The sequence below is a fragment of the Rhipicephalus sanguineus genome, chromosome 4 (assembly GCF_013339695.2).
Source record: "Rhipicephalus sanguineus isolate Rsan-2018 chromosome 4, BIME_Rsan_1.4, whole genome shotgun sequence".
NCBI lineage: Eukaryota > Metazoa > Arthropoda > Arachnida > Ixodida > Ixodidae > Rhipicephalus > Rhipicephalus sanguineus.
Window position 1 is genome coordinate 173,097,759 of NC_051179.1, and position 21,137 is coordinate 173,118,895.

Below are 21,137 nucleotides of genomic sequence, written 5' to 3' on the forward strand. Positions count from 1 at the left end.
GAATTGTGGAGCTTGTATGATGATTCCTGGAGCAATAAAAAACGTTTGCAACAGACAGCGTGCAAACCACAAGTTTGACTCCACCCCTTTAAGACGTCATCTTCGAGAACAGCACCATGAGACTACTGCCTTGTATTGTCCGAGACATATTTTTTGGACGGAAAGTAATAAATTTTGTTGCCTCGAAAAAGGAATAAATCTACAAACCAAAGAAGTTTGACTACTATCCCGGCAACGTTTTCTCTATGAGCTCACTGAGATCTTGTTTCCTACCCTTCATTAGTAATTGTGAGATACCATTCCCGACCTCTTACCCTGTGTTGCTGGTGAATTTCTTGAAGTAGTATCATCCGCCGCAAAATAAGTCATTTGGCCTCAACAACGCCAATAATAACGGGCTAACTAAACGTTGATCCACATTTGGATGATGCGGTTCGCTGAACAGCGGCGAAGACGTCGTGCGCTTTCAGAGGATGGTACTTGAAGAAAAGCGCAAAAGGCTGGACTCAGGAAAAGAGAAGACACATACAACGCTGTACTCGAAACTGAGTTTATTGTAGGAATGATTTCCCTTATTTAAGCAACATAACAAGCGTATGCGCATGCTCATTGCCAAAAAGAAGACAGGTAAGTACACAAAATGCATAAAAACGTAGTCTCATGCATGCGCATGCAAGAATGCGGACGCTATCCCTGATTCAGCAGGCCTACCTCTTTAATAGACAAGGCTACAAAAGGCTGACTCCAAAAGCCGATGGATTCCTTTTCTTGAAATGCGAAGCGCTTCCGCCACTTCCCAAGTACAGGCATCTTTATGAACAAACAAAATACCGACATCAACAAAGAATGACAGCAGCCTCATTCAGAGCAGTGTTTTGCTAGGTTAGCTCATTTCTTTGGTGATGAATTTTGGGGCTCGAGTAGTCTCAGGTTAACACACATGTTTGTTTGTCCTATATACGCGCGGCACATGCCCAAGGGATCTGGTATACTACGCCAGGTTTACAGAGAATAAACTTGTTTGGATGTTTTATTTTACAGCTTACCCTCCTACCCATTCCTTCATGGCTTCTTTGAAGCGCAATTCCCAATTTTATCAACTTATTGGGAGCAGAAAAAAGGACGCTCACGCCAAACTTAACTCTTACTTTCGTAAACGTAAACCTGTGTGAGAGCCCATGGATGTAGAGCGTCACGACTACATTGCTACGCCCATCATGCGGGGCGCTCTCCCACGTCAGGTTGCGGAAGTTTCAACTTGCTGAGGATTTTGCCTGCGCACGAAACAACGCTTGAGTCCCTGAAACCAGCATCCCTGCAGCGGTTAACTTGAGCCTCCTGGTTCGGGCACGTTTTGTAAAGACACGATTTTGTTTACCGCCATAGTCATATATGCGGAAGCTGTCCCGTCTTTTACTAGTTTTGAATGGCATGATTTCTAGTTCAGCAGAGGCTTCTCACTCCTCGGCGAGTTTGCCAACAAAGGTGGTCCGGTTGTAAAGTAAACTACAAGTATAAGTATTGATGTGTGTTATTCTGTGGAACTTCATAGGCAAACTCGAGTCCAGAGCCATTTTCTCCAAAAACATCCAGATCATGGGGTACAATTTTAGGTTCGTGTGAATCGAAAATGAAGTCATCGACATACCAAAATATGCGGAAGAAATTGCAGGCTCATTCCTTTTCTACTGTTCTGTCAATGAAGCTATGAAAAATATTTATAAGTAGAGGAGCTACCTTTGCAGCAATACACACGCATTTCTCGCACGTGCGTGTGCGAGACTAAGTTTTTATGCTTTTTGTGTACTTGTGTTGTTTTTGACAACGAGCATGCGCATGTGCTTGTTATCCACTTTAAAGAACAAGCAGAATATTTCCTCCAATAAATTCAGTTGCAAGTATAGCGTTGTATGTGTATTGTCTTTTCCTTGGTCTCGTCTTTCGCGCTGTTCTTCAAGTACCATGCATTTCAACCAACTCGACGAGTGTGCCTTCGCACTTCAATTGTTCGCAGAGCGGCTAGACTATGTCGCTTAGGTAACCTGCGGGCTCGTGCCTGCTTGCTTGGCATCGATGGCTGTTTGAGAATTACAAGAGTTGCGAAGATCTGTGCAGAACGCCGTCGTTTCGGTAACCACAGCCAAAGCTATCGGCACTTGTCATGGCGAATCGTATTACATGTTTGGTCAATTGCAAGCTTGAATTGAGGCTGTGACAGCGGCTGGTTGGTAGGACTGCATCCCTCTCCGCGCTGCCAGGTATTCAGGAAGAACGATGCACGCACTAGAACGCATTCATTTCTGTGTCTGCAAACATATCTGGTGTACACACTCGATAAAGAAAGCAGCAATGAAGGAAAAAATGAAATGAACGGTCATACCATCAAAAAGGGCACATCAGGCAACAGTAGCGATGTAGTGCTTCATTAGACAATATATATTTCGTTTTTCTAATTGTGATATGGCCACACTGAGATCAGGCTAGTGTAGATCAGGGCCCACTCGTTCTGCACTGCCCACGTTAGGGCACGCCGTGGCGCTGTGTTAAGAGGTAATGACATTAGACCGCAGACCTTTAGTATAAGAAAACTTCTGGGCCCAACGCCAACCAGAGCCTTACAGACGTCGCATTAAAAGCATTAAAAAGCTGTCTTGATGACAACGGCATTGCTAGCAATTATTAAGGCATTTATGTTCCTAATACATTGTCACTTATTATATGTATGTTCCTACTTATTATATGTATCTCCTTGCTATCGTGATGGGATGACTGTTATGTTGTCCATATGTACTGATTCTTCCCCATGGTGACCAGAGAGATTATCAGAGGGATTATTAATCACATTTCTGACATTTTCTTTTGCGGTATGATGGTTTTGTATGACATATGTGTGTGCTTGTGTTTTGTTTCCATGCCCTACTGTTTGTATGTTCATTTGTTTTGCTGTATGCTCGATCCATTCAAGAGCTAAGGAGTAGGAGGCGCCTCATTTCTGCGCCAACATCTCCTTTGCAGTCATATCAATAAAAATTAGCGCAGCTTGCACTGGTGGCGCAAAGCTGGTACGGAGAATATGGGCGGCCTTCGTTGCGTCTCTCTATCTCTTTCTTTTTTCCCTCTCTTTTCCTCTGTTTTACTAGCTGTTTCTTTCTATTTTTTTCAATTCTCGATATATCTATTTATTTCTCTATCTGTCCCCACTTATGTTCGTTTTTCTCTTTTCCCCTTTCCTTCTCCCTCTCCATTCCATGCTTCATTTTTCCTTGTCTCTTTCTTTCTCTTTCTGTTTTGATCTCTGTCTTTTCTACGTTTTTTGTGTCTGTTTCTATTTCTCTCTCTGTCTGTCTATTTCTTCTCTCTTTCGAGCTTTTTATTTTTCTTCCTTTTCGTACGCTCTATATCTCCCCTGCTTTCTCTACCTTTTTCTTTCTCTCTCTGCTTCACACGCTCTTGATGTAGTCGTTCTCTCGCCCATCAGAGTTATTGCATCCCACGCCCGACGATTCCAAACTCCTACCTTCTAGATATTTAATACGCTTAATAGAAGACCATTTACTTCAGTTGGGAATTGATAATGTCATTGCTACTGATGCATCCATGTGTGAAGAGAAAGCGGGAGTAGGCATTTTCTCAGAGGCCTTATCTTCATGCTCTTTGCGTCTCCCAGATTATACCCCAATATTCGAAGCTGAGCTCCTAGCAATTATTTTAGCCCCACGAGAACTTTCACTAAATGATTCGGCAGTTGTAGTAATTACTGATTCCATATGATTGGCCCATTCCTATTTTTATTGTTGCATAAACTAATAATTCTTCAACTTTTTTATATACCCCACACGGCCAATTATTTCCTTTTTCCTTCATCTAAATTCTAAATTTCATCACTTATATTAATCGCCGGTTTCATGGCCAATCCCCCGTACTGGGTAAGAGCCAACAACTATGGGCCAAGCATGCAAGCAAGCAACTGTTAGTTGTTAGTAGCGCCACTCCTTTGTCTGTTATCCTTTTTGTGTTCGTCAATTTTTAGCGCGTATTCTTTCAGTGTTCAAGTTGTAGTATGTCACAGCACAGAGCATATCTTGTTTTAAAATTGGTAAACATCGCATGGAATTTTAAGTATTAATAAGTCCAGGCCGAGCGCGCCAGGTGCGCAGAACACCATAAGTAAGCTCGATCAATCTACGAACCCCTGCTTAACGTAGGCATTTTCTGTTAATATTAACGTGATAGCGTTAGAGAGCTCATGTCGCAGAAATTCCGCCGTCGGCGTCCGCACCGTTGGTTGTAAGCGAAAAATCGTCCGTGAGCGAAAAGTCTAAAAAGAAGCAAGTCAAGTAAAGAATACAATGTTCGGTCCCATTGAGGATCGAACCCGGACCGTTCGCGTGGCAAGCATGTGTCCTACCACAAAGCCACGATGTTACTTGCAGCTGCTGCGGAAAAAAACACTCTATAAATGCCATGTAGTGAAAGGATTTGAATGGCACAGGCTCTCTCCTTAACGCATTTTGTTGGACAGGTGTCACGACGAAAACGAGCCCATTCGGCGATTTTTAGGCGCATTTGGGAGGCCATCAAACTACGTCGAAAAAGGCCGGGATAGTGCAGCCATCGCCGCTAAAAACACACACGAACTTTCAGACAGCTCTAAAAATGGACAACTATGTCCATCTACCGGAAAACATATCAAGCCACCACCGGCTTTCCAGAGGAGGCGTTGATCAAGCAAACAGCAAACGCTAGATAATGTGCTGCCGCCTGTGAGGCATTGTGCGACTCTTCATGGCCTCCGAGATGGCAAGCGCGCGGCGTCTATCTTGGAGGCCATGCGACTCTTGCTTTAGATCAAAAACCTGTATGTACCATTCGCGCGCGCGCGTATGTGTGTCTGTGTGCGTGTGCGTGTAACAAATACATTAATAAGTATGCACTTAGTGGTTGAAGTGCGCACTAGGGGCCGGATTTCGCTATTGCGTTCACCTCTTAAAGGCGAAGCTTAAGGGTCCCCCAATTTTTTATTACGTTGCGGCAAATACTTATGTTCACTGTTCTTGAAAAAGTGTTGAAAAACAATTCGTTGTCCGTATGTATTTTTTTCATTTTAACATTTGCTTTGTCCTCATCTCTTAATTTGTAAAAAAACACTCTTCTTAACCTTGATGCGAGGCAGAACCTTGTGTTTGTTTTGAATAATTGCTGTGGTTTTATGCAAAGCCTCCCATTCGATGTCTAGGCGCAGCCAAACCTTCAGAACAGCGTATACGCTAATTCAAAATCGAAATCAGGTTTGACATACCGCGTAATCTTGAAAGCTGGGACACGTGAATGTTTGTTATAGCAGGCATTCACGTACTATGACTGCTCGTAATGACAAAGCGCAGGTCGTAAAAGCACGCAGCTTTGTTCTCGAGGCCAGATAGCAAATGGCCTATAATTTGGACGTCGCGCACTGCATACAATAAAAATACCAGATGTCACTTCATTGGTAGAAAGCATCAGCGTCAGACTATTGGCATAACGTTATTTCACTTCTGTAGCCTGACCCAAAATGCCGAAAAATGTTGAGACGACCAACGAGAAAACTTTATTTTAATACAGTACTTAACCAAGGGCATTAATACCATGCCATCAATATATGCCACCGCGCTAATCGGTAATCATTGATAATGTGTATGACAGGCACCAAAGAAGTGAAATACAGTCAAGGGAGGCCAGTAATGACGAGGTGTCATAAGCTAAATTAGAAGGCATAAGTTGGAGTAAGCTCGCGCCACAAGAATCAGGAGAGATCACCGGGAGGGGGCTTCGTCCAACATAGGCACCGCGCAACAGCTGAGAAAGGGTGACAGTAAATTGTTGCTTGAATGAAACGACGTATGCGGCTGCGCTCTGCTAAGCGCAGCTGGAGTCCTCTTGATTTGGGCTCTGACGTTTCACACGCCAAAAGTGAAACACGAATACGAGGCAAGCCACGTCATAGGACACCTGGAAAAGTTCAATTAGCTTGGCTTCATATATAAAATCCCGCCGTACAGTACTGCAGTACGACGTGCCTCATCCAGTGTTGTTGGCACACGTAGAACTACAGAATGCCAAAAAAAGGCTGTTTAGTTTTAGTACAACCGACGGGGAGTACGTGACAGTTCGAGCAAATTGGCTAAAGTTGCGCTGTCAGAGGTTCCAGAGGGTTCCACCACATTCTTTCTGTAGGGTACATATTTACCTCGGGAAGAAACTCCAGTCGTATTACGTAAGAGCACGGATGACGCAAAATGTCGTAAGGTCAAATACAGCGTTAAGTTACTAAACGCCACAGCAGTCTTTTAAGTCTAAAGAAAGTGCTAGAGCGGACACATCTATTTACAAAACGTGCGTTATTGGCACAAATATTTCATTTTTGTGCTTTACACGATGTAAGCAGCCGTCGAAACTCTAAATTGCAGGTAATGGCTACACCCGAAGTGAGACCGTGGGTGCCTTTTTCATCCAGAATATCGCGAAAGCTCGCCGTATCTACGCACGAATTGTCGGCGTCAGAGCCAACTCTGACGGCTACAAAAAAGAAGGTAAGCTGCTCAGAGAAAAATATTTCTATACCAAGGAAGTGCAAGCCTGATAAAGTATTATGACTGTGCGTGTTACTATGACTCTGTGTGTTGCAAGTTTTCTTCGTATGGAGTTCTTAACGTGGAGTTTTCTGAATAAAACCTAATTATCTGCTTCTTCAAAACATTCCGACTAAGGCGGCTAATCTAGTTACGTCTTTTCATAAATCAGCATCTGTCATCCATATATACCTATAACCATAGCTGTGAAAGTCTCCCATTTGATGATGTAAAAAAGCGCGCAGTGAATGCACGTGATTTTGTGCCCTTGGGTTAATCACACGCTACGAAAAAACGCCAGGCCTGCGCTGAAACCGCAGCACAGTCACAGCGAAAGCTGGAAGAGCGGCGTTTCTAGAGTCCGTTGTAAGCTCTCTTGGGGCTACAAGTACACTAGAAAGGTACCCACTACGCCATAAATCACAATTTTTGTGAAGTTGGGAAGCACCTACTAAGCCATTATTCGTCATTCTGCGGAGAAGCGAGGCACCAGCTACACGTCTGTAAGGCATTATGTGCACTTTGTTGACGCGACGATTGATGACGATGAAGAATTGTGGGTCAGCCCCTGTAATGGGTTGGAAGCTTTAAACAGCTCACCAGTTATGTAATATGCATTGGGTGACGCCCGGTCACTTTTTAAAGACGATAGTCTTTCGTGGGGAACCTAAACGCAGAAATTTTGGTCTGTCTTTCTGTCTGTCTGTCTTTCTGTTTGTCGGCACGTCAGCCGATTCAGCCAACCGGCCACTTGCTTACCGCCCACCCATCTTGAACTGGTACGGCTGTTCATACTTGTGAACGTTGTCTATCAAAAAGTAAATATTACGGATATCTGAGGCGTAACATGATTAGGTAAGTATTAGGTGGTGCGCTCCTTTAATAGAAAATACACAGATACGCAATTTTAAAGACCTTGATGGTATGCGTTTAACGTTGAGACAGTAACGCGTTTATTAAAGGATTGCCACAGCTGAAGCGATCAGCGGTCCAGCCGAGCAAGCGCGAGCGCCAACAACAACCGTCTTCGTCTTCTTCTTTCGCGGGCGTTCTTGTGTGCGCCCTACCATGTTACAAATCACTCGCCCGCGGAAAAGGAGCCATCCTGGCGACCTAAGAAACAGGTACAACTGGTGGGTCATAATGCGGCTTCAGTCGATCGACGTGAACAGTCTCGCGGCCGCGACGACGGCGGTCCGTAGATCATTGAACAGGCTCAATCATATAGTTAACTGGGGATGCTTGACGTAGGACGTGTAGGGGCCTTCGTACTTAGGCAGTAGCTTTTTGGAAAGGCCAGTAGCGGAGGAGGGAACGCGAAGCCACACCAACGTTCCAGGTGAATACGACTGAGGAGGCAGGTTTTCGTCGTGACGGTCCTTCTGGCCCTACTCGCCCCAGAATGTTACAACCCTAGTTTCTTAAGGTGCGCTGAAAATGCGACTGCGCTGAAACTTGTCTTCCTCCGTGCCCTCTGCACAAGCTCATGTTGTTTCGGTTTCGGTTCAGTATTGCATTGTACGGATTACAGGGGGCGCCGCTCTGGCATTCCTGTTTTACCCAGGCGACGTGTAAGTAAGAGAGTTTGTGGAGAGTACTCGTTGAGTGCGGACGTTTCTTCTCCTTCGGCGCATCGCGCCAAACAGCGTGTTCGGGCTGGCCGGCGTCCCCACCGGTCGCGTTGGTCACCGCCGGTCTTCGCCTGCCGCTGCGCCGGGACTACCAGCCCGCAACACAGCACTCATGTTTCCCGACGTATTGCCAGATGGCGTCCATATCTCACGCAGCGCCTCTTCTATCGTCTTTAGACGACATTTGCAGCGAAGCACGCAGATACGCGGCCAATTTTTACTCACCCGTCATGCTGTATAACATACGTTGACGTGGGAGAGAGACGGGGGAGGGGGCGAAGAACTTTACTGAGACCCCGAGGAAATGGATCATGCGCTTATGGGCTTCCTTGGCAACCAATACAAGTGCACTTGCGAGGAACCCACTACGCTATAAATCCTTGTAATTTTTGAGAAGTAGGGCAGCAGGCACTGTGCCATTTCTTGTCATTCTACGGAGAGCCTTCGTACCTGCTAAACGCATGTAAGGCGATATGCGCACTTTGTTGAGGCTGTGCCTGATGACGATGAAGAATTATGGCAGAGCCCTTTGTAATGGGTTGGAAGCATTCAACAACTTACTCGTTGCGCAATTCGCATTGTGTGACGCCTGGTTACAGAATTCGCGTTGTGCGACTCTTGGTGCTTATTTTACTCTTCTACCACGCTATATTGCATATGCTAATGTGGTTCCTTCCCGACATGAAGCCTGTATAGGACCTTTTTGCGAAGCAGTTTCAAGCACCGGCATGGCTCAGAGGTTGAATACTGGGCTCCCACGCAGAGGGCCCAGGTTCGAACCTCGTTCCGTCCTGGAAATTTTTTCTTATGTCGTTTTTTTCTTATTTCGAGCGATACTGGTTACGGACACCGGCGGTGGCGGCGGCGGCGGACAACTACGGCGCCAAAAACGGCCGGTGAAATGATCTCATAACAGCTTTCGCTGTAAAAGCTGCGTCATCCAAATCTGGCATGTTGGTCCGGTCCTGGTGTCGTTTCACTTGAACTCGGCCAGCGTATTTGAAGAAACTTCAGTTACGACAAATCGACAGTCCATAATTGGATGTGATTTGGGAGCCGCTTACTTTGGGCACTGTGTACAGATGTGGGTCATATTAAGAACAGAACTTATTTGTATTGTCCTGGTTGCAGAGGACTTGTTTTCGGACACGCAGCTGCGGTTGTGACTGCTCTTTCACCGAGCGTCGACTCATTGCTTGTACGCTTTTCTTTGCGCGTCGCTTTGCCTAGCTTCGGTGTGAGCTGCGTTGTGGGTACCAAGAGCAAGTGTCGGAAGAAGATTCATCATGGGCTTCCCAAAGAGAAGCTCAAGCGGTGATTTTCCTGTGGAAACGTGGGCTGTTGACCGATAAGCCAGCAGGAACGACTGGCGCTCCTTCGTCGAATCCAAATGGCCGACATGGTTTGCGCGTACAGACTTCGAGAGGTTGCTCGTAAATCGTTCGGCTTTTCGGTTAGCCTGTGGCCACAAGGGAGTGATACGATGATGCTTGAAACCAAGCTCGCTAGCAAAGTCTGCGAAGCCTTCACTTGTAAATGGTGAGCAACCTGCACTATGATTTCTGGACAGCCGAACCGAGCAAAGATTGAACGCAGTTGCTTGATGATTGTAGGTGCTGCACGCGTATGTATGATGCACACCACTGGGTACTTGGAGAAATCATCCACAACTGCCATGCCATACTTGCCGTCGAAGAAAGGGCTAGCACAATCTACCCACATTTCTGTCCATGGGCGTCGATACAGTTCCTGGATTGGCAAAGGATCTCGCTGGTGTACCAGCGTGTTAGCTTGGCATTCAAGACTGCCCTTCACAGTCTGGTGTACTAAAGAGTGTTTCCCTGGGAACCACACCTTCTCAAGCAAGGGCTATATTGTCTTGGCAATGCCTTTGTGGCTTCTGTGTACAAGGTGCACTGCCTTTGCGTGAAGTTGTGCCGGCAGTACTATACCAGTGCCTCTTAACGCAAGGCCTTCTTTCGAGACTGAACGTTCTGTTGCAATATGGTGGAAAGGACGTAGAGTAGTGTTCTTGCAGTTTTTGACATGTTGGGGTCACTTGAGGGCTTGCGTGAGAGAGTTGAGCCCAGGATCAGCCAGCGTCGTTTTGGTTACCTTTTCTATGGTCATAGTGTGAGGTAGACTGTCAGAAACGACAAAGTTCACAGGCTCTTCTGCGACTGATTCCATGCGCCAAAACAGTTCCGTGGAATCTACTACCTGTAGGGAGAGTTAGTCAGACGGGTCATTTGGCTACTGATACGTAGCACTTCCCAGGTGCTTTGCTGAATTGAGGATGCCAAACGACCTAGCCGCGCTGAAGTCAGACAGTGGGGGTTCCCGAGAATGCTGGTCAATGGATTGTGGTCCGTCAGTTGGCAGAATGCCATCGCATACAGATAGATGTGGGAATGCTTGGTTCCCTACACCGCTGCTAGCATTATTTTTTTTTCACTTTGAGAGCAACGTGCTTCCACGGAGAAAAGGGCATGACTGTCATATGCTACAACTCTGATTCGACACACTAATCTCTTTGTGACCCTAGCATCAAGGCCATGAGGCATTTATATTGAGCGTTATGCCATTTCCTGTGTCTAAAGGCCGAGAGCTGTAGCTTCGGAAAGCTTTTTCGTCCGTTCGCCCAGGGCGCCTTGCTGTTCGTCTGTCCAACATCAGTCCACTCCTTTGGCTGTGAGTTTCCTGAGTGGTTGGGTGAGGTGGGAAGGTTTGGTACCATACGACCACAGTAGGCTAGGATACTGAAGAGACTATTGAATTCAATGGCGCTGGTGGGTGATGATGTATCAAGGACTGCAACTGCCTTAGCCGGGAGCGCACACAGCTTTATTTTTACTGCATCGCAGCCATCCTGGAAGCCCCTCCTGCTTACCACAGGGTTGCCTTTCTACATTTTAACAAAGGCTATACATGGACACTACAGGTGTAAGCGGGAAATGCCGAGATGCGACCGTAGGCTTTCACACACTGAGTCAGCATTTACTCAGCTGTTTGTACTACGCAAAGTACGACGTCGATAGCTACCGCCTTCAACATGACGGCGTCCATGATACATTACTTTAATGCATTGAACTATACAGCTATGGATGTTTTTACTGCCACGGAATGTCGCTACACACTGTGTGCTTTGGACAATAATATATAACGTGTATTGTTACTGCTGACAGACTGACACAATCAATACCTGCGGGAACTGCTATCTTTTAGGGATCTCCGTACCATCGACCAAGCTACAGGAAGAACTTATACGTGAAGTGTATTCTGAGGCAAAGGTTGATCCGCAGCGAGTGCTCTACGTTGAAGCGCATGGCACGGGGACTAAGGTCGGTGACCCACTGGAATTGGCTGCAATAAGGAGCGTCTTCTGTGGATCACAACGAGACAAGCCGCTGAAGATAGGATCTGTAAAGAGCAATATGGGACATGCCGAAGCCGCATCTGGTAAGGAGTCACACGCGTTTTGTGTTTCTTGCTGACACTGTAATTACTGCCAAGTCAGTGAATGGTGAAACAATTATCAAGCACATTCAGTCGAAATTAGAGATGAACTTGGCCTCCCAGCAACCGACTCTTGCTGCTTTCGACTGGTTCCTGAAAACTTGACAGAACTTCTGCTACAATCAAAAATAATCAAGCGTGTAAAGTGAATATAATGCTTCTTACTTAAAAAGTTAAAACGAACAGTAATTGGAAACTTTACGGGAAAGAGATAGTATGTATACCCTAAGTTCGTGCATTTCACTGAGTTTCACTGAGTTGGTTTCACTGGGTAGCTAGTGGGAAGCTGTTAAGCAAAATAATTTGAGGGATTGCACATTTTACGATGATCACACCAGTAAAAACTGGAGAAATATGGAAGTTGCACAGCGCGCTTTCCATTGCGAGGACGTGCATGTGTGGTAGTACTCTTACACCGTTACGCGAGTCGTAAAATGAACATTACCATTATTTTTCAAACTACGTGAGCATTCAGCGGAAGTAATAATCTAGCTGTGAAAATTTGGCATGAATATTACTAGTTGCAGTACAGCGCTTGTGTTTGCGTCTTTTTTGTGTACGTGTTCGTTGCCTTTTGTGCGCTGCCTATTCGCAATATTAGGAGATAAAACCTTCTTTTACATATGGTCAGATTACATAGGTATCTGCAGCTTAAATGCGATGCATCGTTTGACGACACACATGCTGCAAAAAAGCATGATACATAAAGGTCGAGCTTTTAAGATATTCACAGAAATATTCAGAAGGAGATTCTGATGATGAAAGTAGAAAGTAATGGCAACGTTTGGTTAAAAAGTAGGAAATCTGCGCAGAAGAGTGACTGCGGATGAAAGGATGATTCAGCGCAGGTTAGAGCCGAACGCACTTGTAAAGCTTGAGGTGCGGCGTTTATTTGCCAGAGACTGTAGCAGGCATACTGTAACTCCACAGTCTAGGGACACGTATAAGCATTGACCAAGTGTTAGTAGACAACGTTGCCTGTTCATGGCTAGTTTGCCGTTTAAGGCGGTACCAGGGATGCAAGTCCATTCCGCCCGACTATTCTGTTCCTGCAAGTTAGCTTTTCTGTCCTGTCCTTACTTCTTTTTTTCCTTTTTTTTTCCTTGATGGTACGCGTCTTTTTGGTTTTTCAGTAAGCATGTACCAACTAGCCCAACAAAAAGTTCTATTAAGTAAACTCGATTTTATTTCAGTTCATAGCCTCCTCCATTGTACAAGTGCTCATGGTCCCACAGACAATTACAAATGCCCTAGCTTAAGTTTCCGCTGTGGCAACGGCGGTACGACTTCCGTATTCTCAAAACGTTCATACGCTAGTAACATTCGGGGAACAGAAATCGAACAATAGGGATAATAGACTAATATTTGCGAAAGCTGTCGGCAATTCTGAGATCGGTCTTACAAACAAAAATTTTCTTGTATTTGGACCTTGGTAAATGGACGAGAAAAATGTGTAATCAGACTCAGGGATTTCCAACACTCCACATTTGATAACATTTTGTAGCGTCATCAAGGTATTTTTTGTGCATTGTGCTGCATTTTCGTTGCATCTTGCCGTTTGTTTCCCGCCTTCTACTTCCAGGAATATGTTCCCTGGCGAAAGTTATTTTAGCTATGGAGACTGGCACTATAGCCGGCAATTTACACTTCCGTGTGCCAAACCCACGCATTCCATCGTTGCTTGACGGCACACTCGAAGTCGTCGACAAGCCGACAGCTTTTCAAGGTGGCATGATTGGTGTCAACTCATTTGGCTTTGGCGGAGCTAACGCGCATGTTATTCTGCAAGCAAAACTAGAACCAGACGTGAATGACATTCGCCGGGAAAAGCCGGAGCTTCCTAGACTCGTTCTTTTGGCTGGTAGAAGTAGGGACTCCCTTATGGTAAGTTATTTTGCTCTTCGTATGTTTTCAAAGAAATTTTCTGTAAATTGTCTCACCGAAGAAAACTGAACCTTCCACTCTATTCCCTTAAGAGAGAAAGCCGCCAGTTGAAAATTATACAAATGATTGTGTGTTTTTATGGCTCAGACGTTTTTGTGGGCTCAGAGAGAAGGCAAAGCGAAAAGTGTTAATGAAAGCTTTCTTTGTTTTGTTACGTGACGATAATAAACAGGCAGGCACGGCAAGCTATTTCCCGTGCGAAAAAAAAAAAAACTACGTGAGGTATATACCTTTTCATTCAGTTACTTTGCTTATCATTAGCAGTGGAGTGCTAATACCGTTCATATTATTATTGAGCTACGAGATTAAGGCAGCGAAAAAACAAATGTATGAATTGCATTTCAATGGACTAATAAATCATTCATAGATATTTCGGCGTAGTGTATTCGCGTCGTCATCCTGCAGTTTGGAAATGGAAAAACAGTTAGTTTCCTTGTAAAGAATGACAGAGTTCTAATAAAAGGTGATGTCTGAATATTACACACATTTGGATGTACGTCTGCGCCCGGGTATATAAATAAACCGATAAATAAGCATTAAATACAGGTATGTGTCAGGAGTTGTCGTAATATAGTATAGTGTATTGATAATGAAAGAAATCTTTGCAATCACATGTGGTTCCGTGAGCATCAAGGCATAAATAAGCGTCTCTCATTATGACAAAAAGTACTACATTCATGAGAAAAAACATGCAAAATTATTTTATGCGTAAAGTATCAAAATTACATGCACCAGGTTGGCCATCATAACATAGAGGACACAAACTTTGATACTTAACTGCACTGATGAAGAATATTTTCTAAGTAGTACCCCGCCTTTCTACGTTACAAGTATCACAGCTACCCTCCACCGCATTCAGTTCCTTGACCATTAAAGTGATGGTCAAGGAAATTATGTCGCAGAATTTCAGTGTTGGCGGCGTTGTACGTGAGCGAAAATAACCGTGGATGCAAGCAATAAAAATGTGAGGTTCGAGCCGGAAGCGAACGCAGGCATGCTGCGTGGCAGTCAAGTGCTCTACCACAGAGCGACACCAGTGCTCGCAAGTGCTTCAGAAAAGAGCTCTATACAGGCGTTATTTAGGAGCAAGAAGTTGCATTAACTCCTGAAGTAACTACGAGGCAGAAGGGTAGAATCGTACCAGGTGTCAAACCATATGAATTGCACGAGGGGACGCTTTATTGACTCACCCATTGCAAAGCGCTCAGGCATTATTGACCATCGTCATCAGTAAGAGCGTGTGCATGTGGCATGTGTAACAAAGTGTGCATATGCTAGTATTTCCTTACGGACGAGCTGTCCGCATTTCAGTGATTTCAGTGATATGATGAATTATGGCGTAGTGGCCTATCAGAAACAGAACTTGCTGTAGGTATTCAAGGATAGTTTAAGACGGCGAATGTCACGTGCAGAGACGTTGATACCCCATTTTTCTCGCCGAGCGTTTGAGGTGTTCACCGAAAAGCTAAGTGCGGAAAGCGAATAGGCAGGCGATGCGAACGTAACCAGCCGTCTACAGTGGAGCGTGAGAGCGTTCCACTCATATGAAGGCGAAGCTCAAGCGTCTTTCATGTTGTTGCAACTTCGTGATTATCTGAGAATACAACAATGAACTTGAATTGATATCTACACATTCAGTTTCATCCATGTAAACAGCCATACTAATATTTAATGCATTATAACGCTTTTTAATTTTTAGCATGATATCTTCGCACTTCGGCTGCGTCATATTTGGAGTCCGTTAAATGATTTCGCTCAGGCATTCACAGCTACCTATCTAACAGCCAAGGCAGAGCTCACTTTCCCGGCACCACGAAAAACCGCAATTCTTTATGCGTGATGAGCGGCACAAAAACAGCTACGTTTGCTGTGAGCACGAGTCTGAACACCTCCATGTCCATTACAACGTGACGCTGGATCAATAAGCGGACTTGCAAAAGGACTCCCTCTTGGTACCTACGAATAACAAATACGGTGGATAAGGCACATTTGTGCAACCATCCAATTTTGGCAGGACTACTCGGCAATAATTCTACTTGTTGGTGCTGTGAAATCTACGGATGTGAAAGGCGGCCAAGGAGCTAGCGCAACGTTGACACTGCAGCGGAATGTGTGGCCATGCGTCTGTACACGACGGTGTAGAATATTCTTCATCTGAAGCGTTTCGCATGCTGCTACAGAAACACACATGACGCACAGTTGTGACGTCCGCGAAGACGACGAAATCTTCCCAAACACCACCCGAAAAAAAAGGTCATTTTGGCAGTCGATGTCATGCGAAGCAATAGGGGATTAGTGGCATATAGCGAATGTTTTTATTGCTTTGAGTCAACTGTTGCGAGTCAGACTGGCCTCTTTGAGCAATATTGAGTAGCTATGGTTATATCGTGCACTGCTACCCGGTCGCCATTGGGTCCACTCCTAGACGGGTCGCGGAGATGAGTCGACTGTTCTCGCTGAGACAAGAACTGTGCGTCAGCTATCGCGTACAGAATCTTATCATTGTAGTCGCTTGCACCATCGGCGTCGCCTTCAATAGCCTCGCGTTCAGTGAGGCCGAGACTTTGTCTAGCTGGTGGAGCTCAACTTCCTCCGTCTTCAAAGCGGCGACGTGCCTCCTGACTTCGCGCGCCTCGGTGTCGGGGTCCTGCAGTATTCCTGTCAGGAGCCTAATAGTCTTTGAGACGCTGGCCCTGACAGTCCCACGCAGCTCCGAAGACGCTCGGCCGAAGTCATGGTAGTCCCGGAATGACCACTCCCGGGTTTCTCGGCACCAAATATGAATAATGAGGACGCGTGGTCGTCGAAGTCTTTACTGTGCAAGGGCTAGCGCGGAATCCCACTTCGTTTTCATCCCTGCTCTCCGTTTCTCGCGTCTCTCCCCGAGCCCATGCCCGACTTCATTATTTTCAACTATATATATATATATATATATATATATATATATATATATATATATATATATATATATATATATATATATATAGAGAGAGAGAGAGAGAGAGAGTGTGCTTAGACATAAGGCTAGTAGAAAGCATATACGAAGCTTATGTGAGTAGGTTTTGAAGACCATGCAGACTGCCAATGCCCGTATTAGCTCCCCCTGCACGAAAGGTTTCAGGACAGAGGAAGGAATTTCCGGCCATTTTGGAAACGACAATGCGAACATCCTGCGGCGCCCCGTGACATAAACTTTTGCTTACACGTTCGCAAAATCATTGGAAAGAGATCGGTTGCGTTTTCTGATTATGTTGGAAAAATGTTTTCTGATTATGTTGGAAAAAATCATTACGTGTAGAATGTTAATATTATTCGCCAAGTGGCTCATGCCGATGACTTCCTTTTTGGAATCTTGAGTTATTCATAACTGTGCTCAAATATTAGGATATACGTTGCGCATTGTTTCGGTTATAATTACAGCGGACCATGGACTCCGTGGAAGCCGAGGGACCATACCCGGACTCCGGGTACGCTCTCCTGAACCTTGTAGGCCAGCCGGATGTGTCGCAATTTCCTTTGCGTGGCTACCTGTTGGTTCCCGTGGATGGCTCTGGGGAGAACGTATTAAAGGAAGTCGACGAAGCTCCTTCAAAAAAGCGACCCCTGTGGCTTGTGTTCACCGGAATGGGGTGCCAGTGGCGTGGCATGGGGCGGCAAATGATGTGCTTTGATGTCTTTGCACGCTCTATACAACGGTCGCGTGAGCTCCTCAGGCAGTTCGGCATTGATCTCATCAACTTGGTGACTGCTGAGAAGGAGGCGGAAACCATGGCGGGACTCTTTGCATCCATAGTTGCGCTTCAGGTACAACACGTTTCTGAACCATTGGTTCAATAATTATGTTTAGGGAATAGAGCTTTGTATTACTATGGCGCCTGGGCTGCAATATAGCCTAGTTATGACAGTTCGCTTGGATATATGATATTAATACTCCTTTATTTAGCATGAACGCACAACATTGTGTATAAAAGAAGCATGGTGGTGCACGATTTTCGCAATATGTAGTACAACGTACAATTTTCTAGCGCACCATTTGATATTGGAGGCTGACGGTTATAATACCGTGGCCAATGCTCGAATTTGTATTTGAGGAACTTAAAAGGTTCTCTCTCAGTGAAAAGCTCATACGCTATATCTGGGACGAAAGAAAAATATTAGAAATAGTCATATAATTTATTATAAACTACCTGATGACATTATACTATAGGGTACATGTATATGTGCAACTGCACGTAATATTTTTGTTTCTATGTGCTCATTGCATATACCATATTCATCACTCGACACCTGGAGGAGCAAACCAGGCTATGAAGCAGCCTGACATTTACGGGGTAATTATTGCAAACAGGTATCTATCTACTTATTTATCGCTAGTGGAAATCCTATTTTTCGTTAACTTCAGAGCAAAAGTTTCAAGCAAATAAAGCCCAGTTCTGCACTACACTGCCGCAGCTATATGCTGCTACTATGCAAGCGTGAAGCAGTTTGCCTTCACAGTGCCTTCTTCAGACGCGTAGTGTGTGAGCATACACCATGGCTGCATGCAATGGGGCTGGTACAGCTGGTTGTTGTCACTCGTCTTTCTACCGCAGAGGCTCACATATAGTGCTGGGGCCGGAGAGAACACCAGCCTCCGTGGCACACTTCCAAAAAATAGCTTTAAACCATAGGACATCCGGCATAAAGAGACGCGCGAGAACGCTAACCTGCACATACCCTCTACGGAAACATGAAACAAAATTTGCCATGGCTACTCAGCTGAATAATATTGGCCTTTCGGCTCGCTGCATGCATTCGTATTTTAAAACAGGTGGCGCTTGTGGATGCAGTCTTCGCAACTGGCGTACGGCCTGATGGCGTAGTCGGACATTCTATGGGCGAGATTGGCTGCGCCTACGCTGATGGTTGCTTCACTGCTGAACAGGCCGTTCTGTGTGCCTACTGGCGGGGACGTTGCGTGGATCTAGGCAACCTGCCGAGAGGAGCCATGGCAGCCGTCGGTAAGCTTTTGGTCTGTTATACAAACGTGTACAACATTTGTTCATTTTTCTTTGTAATGTAGAAGTTAAAGTGCACTGAGTGCGTCTTTCATCCTACATTGCACGCGTGAATTGGTAGGGTAAAAAATGCCCCCACCTCCACGAAGGGAATCGCGAGGAAAGGCGAATGCATTTCTTGCGCCGAGGGTACACGGCGTAGTAATTTTAATGGCGTAAAGCTGGACACATCGACGCGCTCAAGTGTCTCCCTTTTGGGCGCCTCTTTCAACGAATGCTTCCTACGTGCGTTCGTAATCACCTCAGGGATGTTGCCACCGCCTTCAACGCAGCGCAAACGCGTTTAGAATGCGCTGTTTTCAGGCTGTGCCAAGGCAGCACAAACGCGTTTCAAACGCACTGCATTGAGGCGGTGGCGCAGGGAGGAGAGAGAGCGAACGGCGAGAGGAGCGGCGAAGCACTGCACCTACCCTCTCCTACACTCTCTCCACACGCGCCGGAGATCCGCCCAGCTCCCGCGATGCGAGCGCCCTCACACGACAGAGCGCGCTCCTCCTCTCCACTGACTCTCCGCTACTCCGCCCGCACAAACCTGCTCCGGTCGCAGGGGCGAGGATAAGCGCGCGCGCCCGCAACTGTTGCTATGGGAGAGGGAGTGAGAGCGGAGAGCCTTGCGGACAACGCCGCACGGCTGACATAGCCCGACTAAGAAATGCATTCGCATTTAAAAAAGCGTTCTAAATACCCTTTAGCCGAAAACGTATTCAACCTTATTAGCTGCAATAAAACTAAAGCTACATTTTTCAGAGCTAAGAATCAAGTTCTTTCTGTCAGCGCTACTCTTACGTTATGAGCAAGTGCCATGGAAATTCCTCATACATTTAAAACGTTTGGAGTCTATTTCAATGAATTCATGCCCTGGGATGCTCACACAGACATATTCAAAGTAAGCTTGCCCGTATAATTTGCATTTTGAGAAAATTTCAGCATCTATTTTGAGTAAAAGCAAAGCTTACGCTGAACCACGCACTGTTTGAATCGCATTTAAAGTACTGCGTTTTGGTGTGGGGCAGTACAGCACAGTCAAATTTTAATAAACTGTTCGCACTGCAGAAGAGTACGCTAGAGTGCTTGCAGACGTGCCTTACAGAACGCAGAGTCAACCACTGTTTAGAACATATCGCATCATGCATTTATCCAACATGTACCATCGATTTCTTTTACAGCTGTAGAAATCACACGCATATTATTTTTATCTGAAGTCGCTAACCTCCACACCAACATTCTCTACTACCACACAAGACACCAGGAGTATTGTTCTGTGCCTCACCCACGTACTAACTATGGCTTTCAAACTCTAAATTACAGCTTGTCTTCTCTGCTTAATAAGTTTGGCTTATCTCACACCTCCATCCGCGAACTTTCTTATAATTCTCTTCGGAACATATTTCGCTAATGTATTCATAGCCGCGCCCCTATATTTCTTTTCTTCTTTGTGTGTGTAACTTGCATTGAATGTATCCTGAGATAAGCTGCATTTGTAGCCTTGCCTATTTTAATATGCACCGTGTTTTTTAGTATTATTCTAGTATTCTCTTCTGGGTTTTTCTTGAAATGCCGGGAGCATGTGTTTCTGTTCTGTGCATACCGCAATATTGATGTATACGTGGGGGAATGGAGCATTGTCAAGCCGTGATTGAGTGGCTTTTTGCTCTTCTCCTCAGGCATGTATTTGTCTATGCATGTCTGGAATAAAGACTCAGACTAAGACTCAGACTCAACTTCCTTTAGCAGAAGACCGCTGAGTAGTGCTTGTACGACTGGGTCTGCTTGAAGAAACGTATCTTTGTATGTTTTTAAGTGATAGACCGACTCGCCTGGGTAAAAATCCAGAAAACACCCATTTCCATGGATCTAGCGTTTGAACTCAACGAAGGTCACGCGAGTTGCACGTGCCTCCCGTATCGTCGCAACGCCGGCCAGAGATATTCAGCGAAATGCTAGGGTAATGCACTCGCGAAAACGAACAAGGTATCATTAAACGATCGGGCTCGAATGGCGACGCGCGCATTCCTTTATACGGCCTGGTCTTAGGGCTAACTACCGCCTTTCACCACCGCTAGTTCATGCCGCTCTTACTAAACCTGCCTAGTGTGCCCCAATGCCACCTGCGTTCCTTCGTACGCAGTGGTGATACGCACCGTCATACTGTGGTGGAGACCGTAGAGAAGCACTAAGCTGGCAACATCAACAAGAAGCCGTTGACAACACCGAACGCGACAGCACGACGCCCGAACGTGCGCCCGCGTCCATCGGTCTGACACAATAAGCCGGCGCGAGGTTAATGGGCGTCGCAACCCTTAAAACGAGCGGTGGCGGTGACATCGAAGCACCCTAACCCCGCCCAAAGACCTTATACAGGCTTCATATCGCGAAGGAAC

At 45.6% G+C, this 21,137-nt stretch overlaps 1 protein-coding gene across 1 annotated transcript in view; it reads left to right on the forward strand.

Moving 5' to 3' along the window:
• LOC119390905 (fatty acid synthase) overlaps positions 1-21,137 on the forward strand; it is a 277,784-nt gene that overhangs the window by 38,060 nt on the left and 218,587 nt on the right. The window contains exons 5-9 of the mRNA XM_049415426.1: positions 6,447-6,569; positions 11,465-11,698; positions 13,338-13,639; positions 17,120-17,503; positions 18,510-18,699. Coding sequence (XP_049271383.1) covers positions 6,447-6,569; positions 11,465-11,698; positions 13,338-13,639; positions 17,120-17,503; positions 18,510-18,699 — 1,233 coding nt within the window. The remainder of the gene's footprint in view (positions 1-6,446; positions 6,570-11,464; positions 11,699-13,337; positions 13,640-17,119; positions 17,504-18,509; positions 18,700-21,137) is intronic.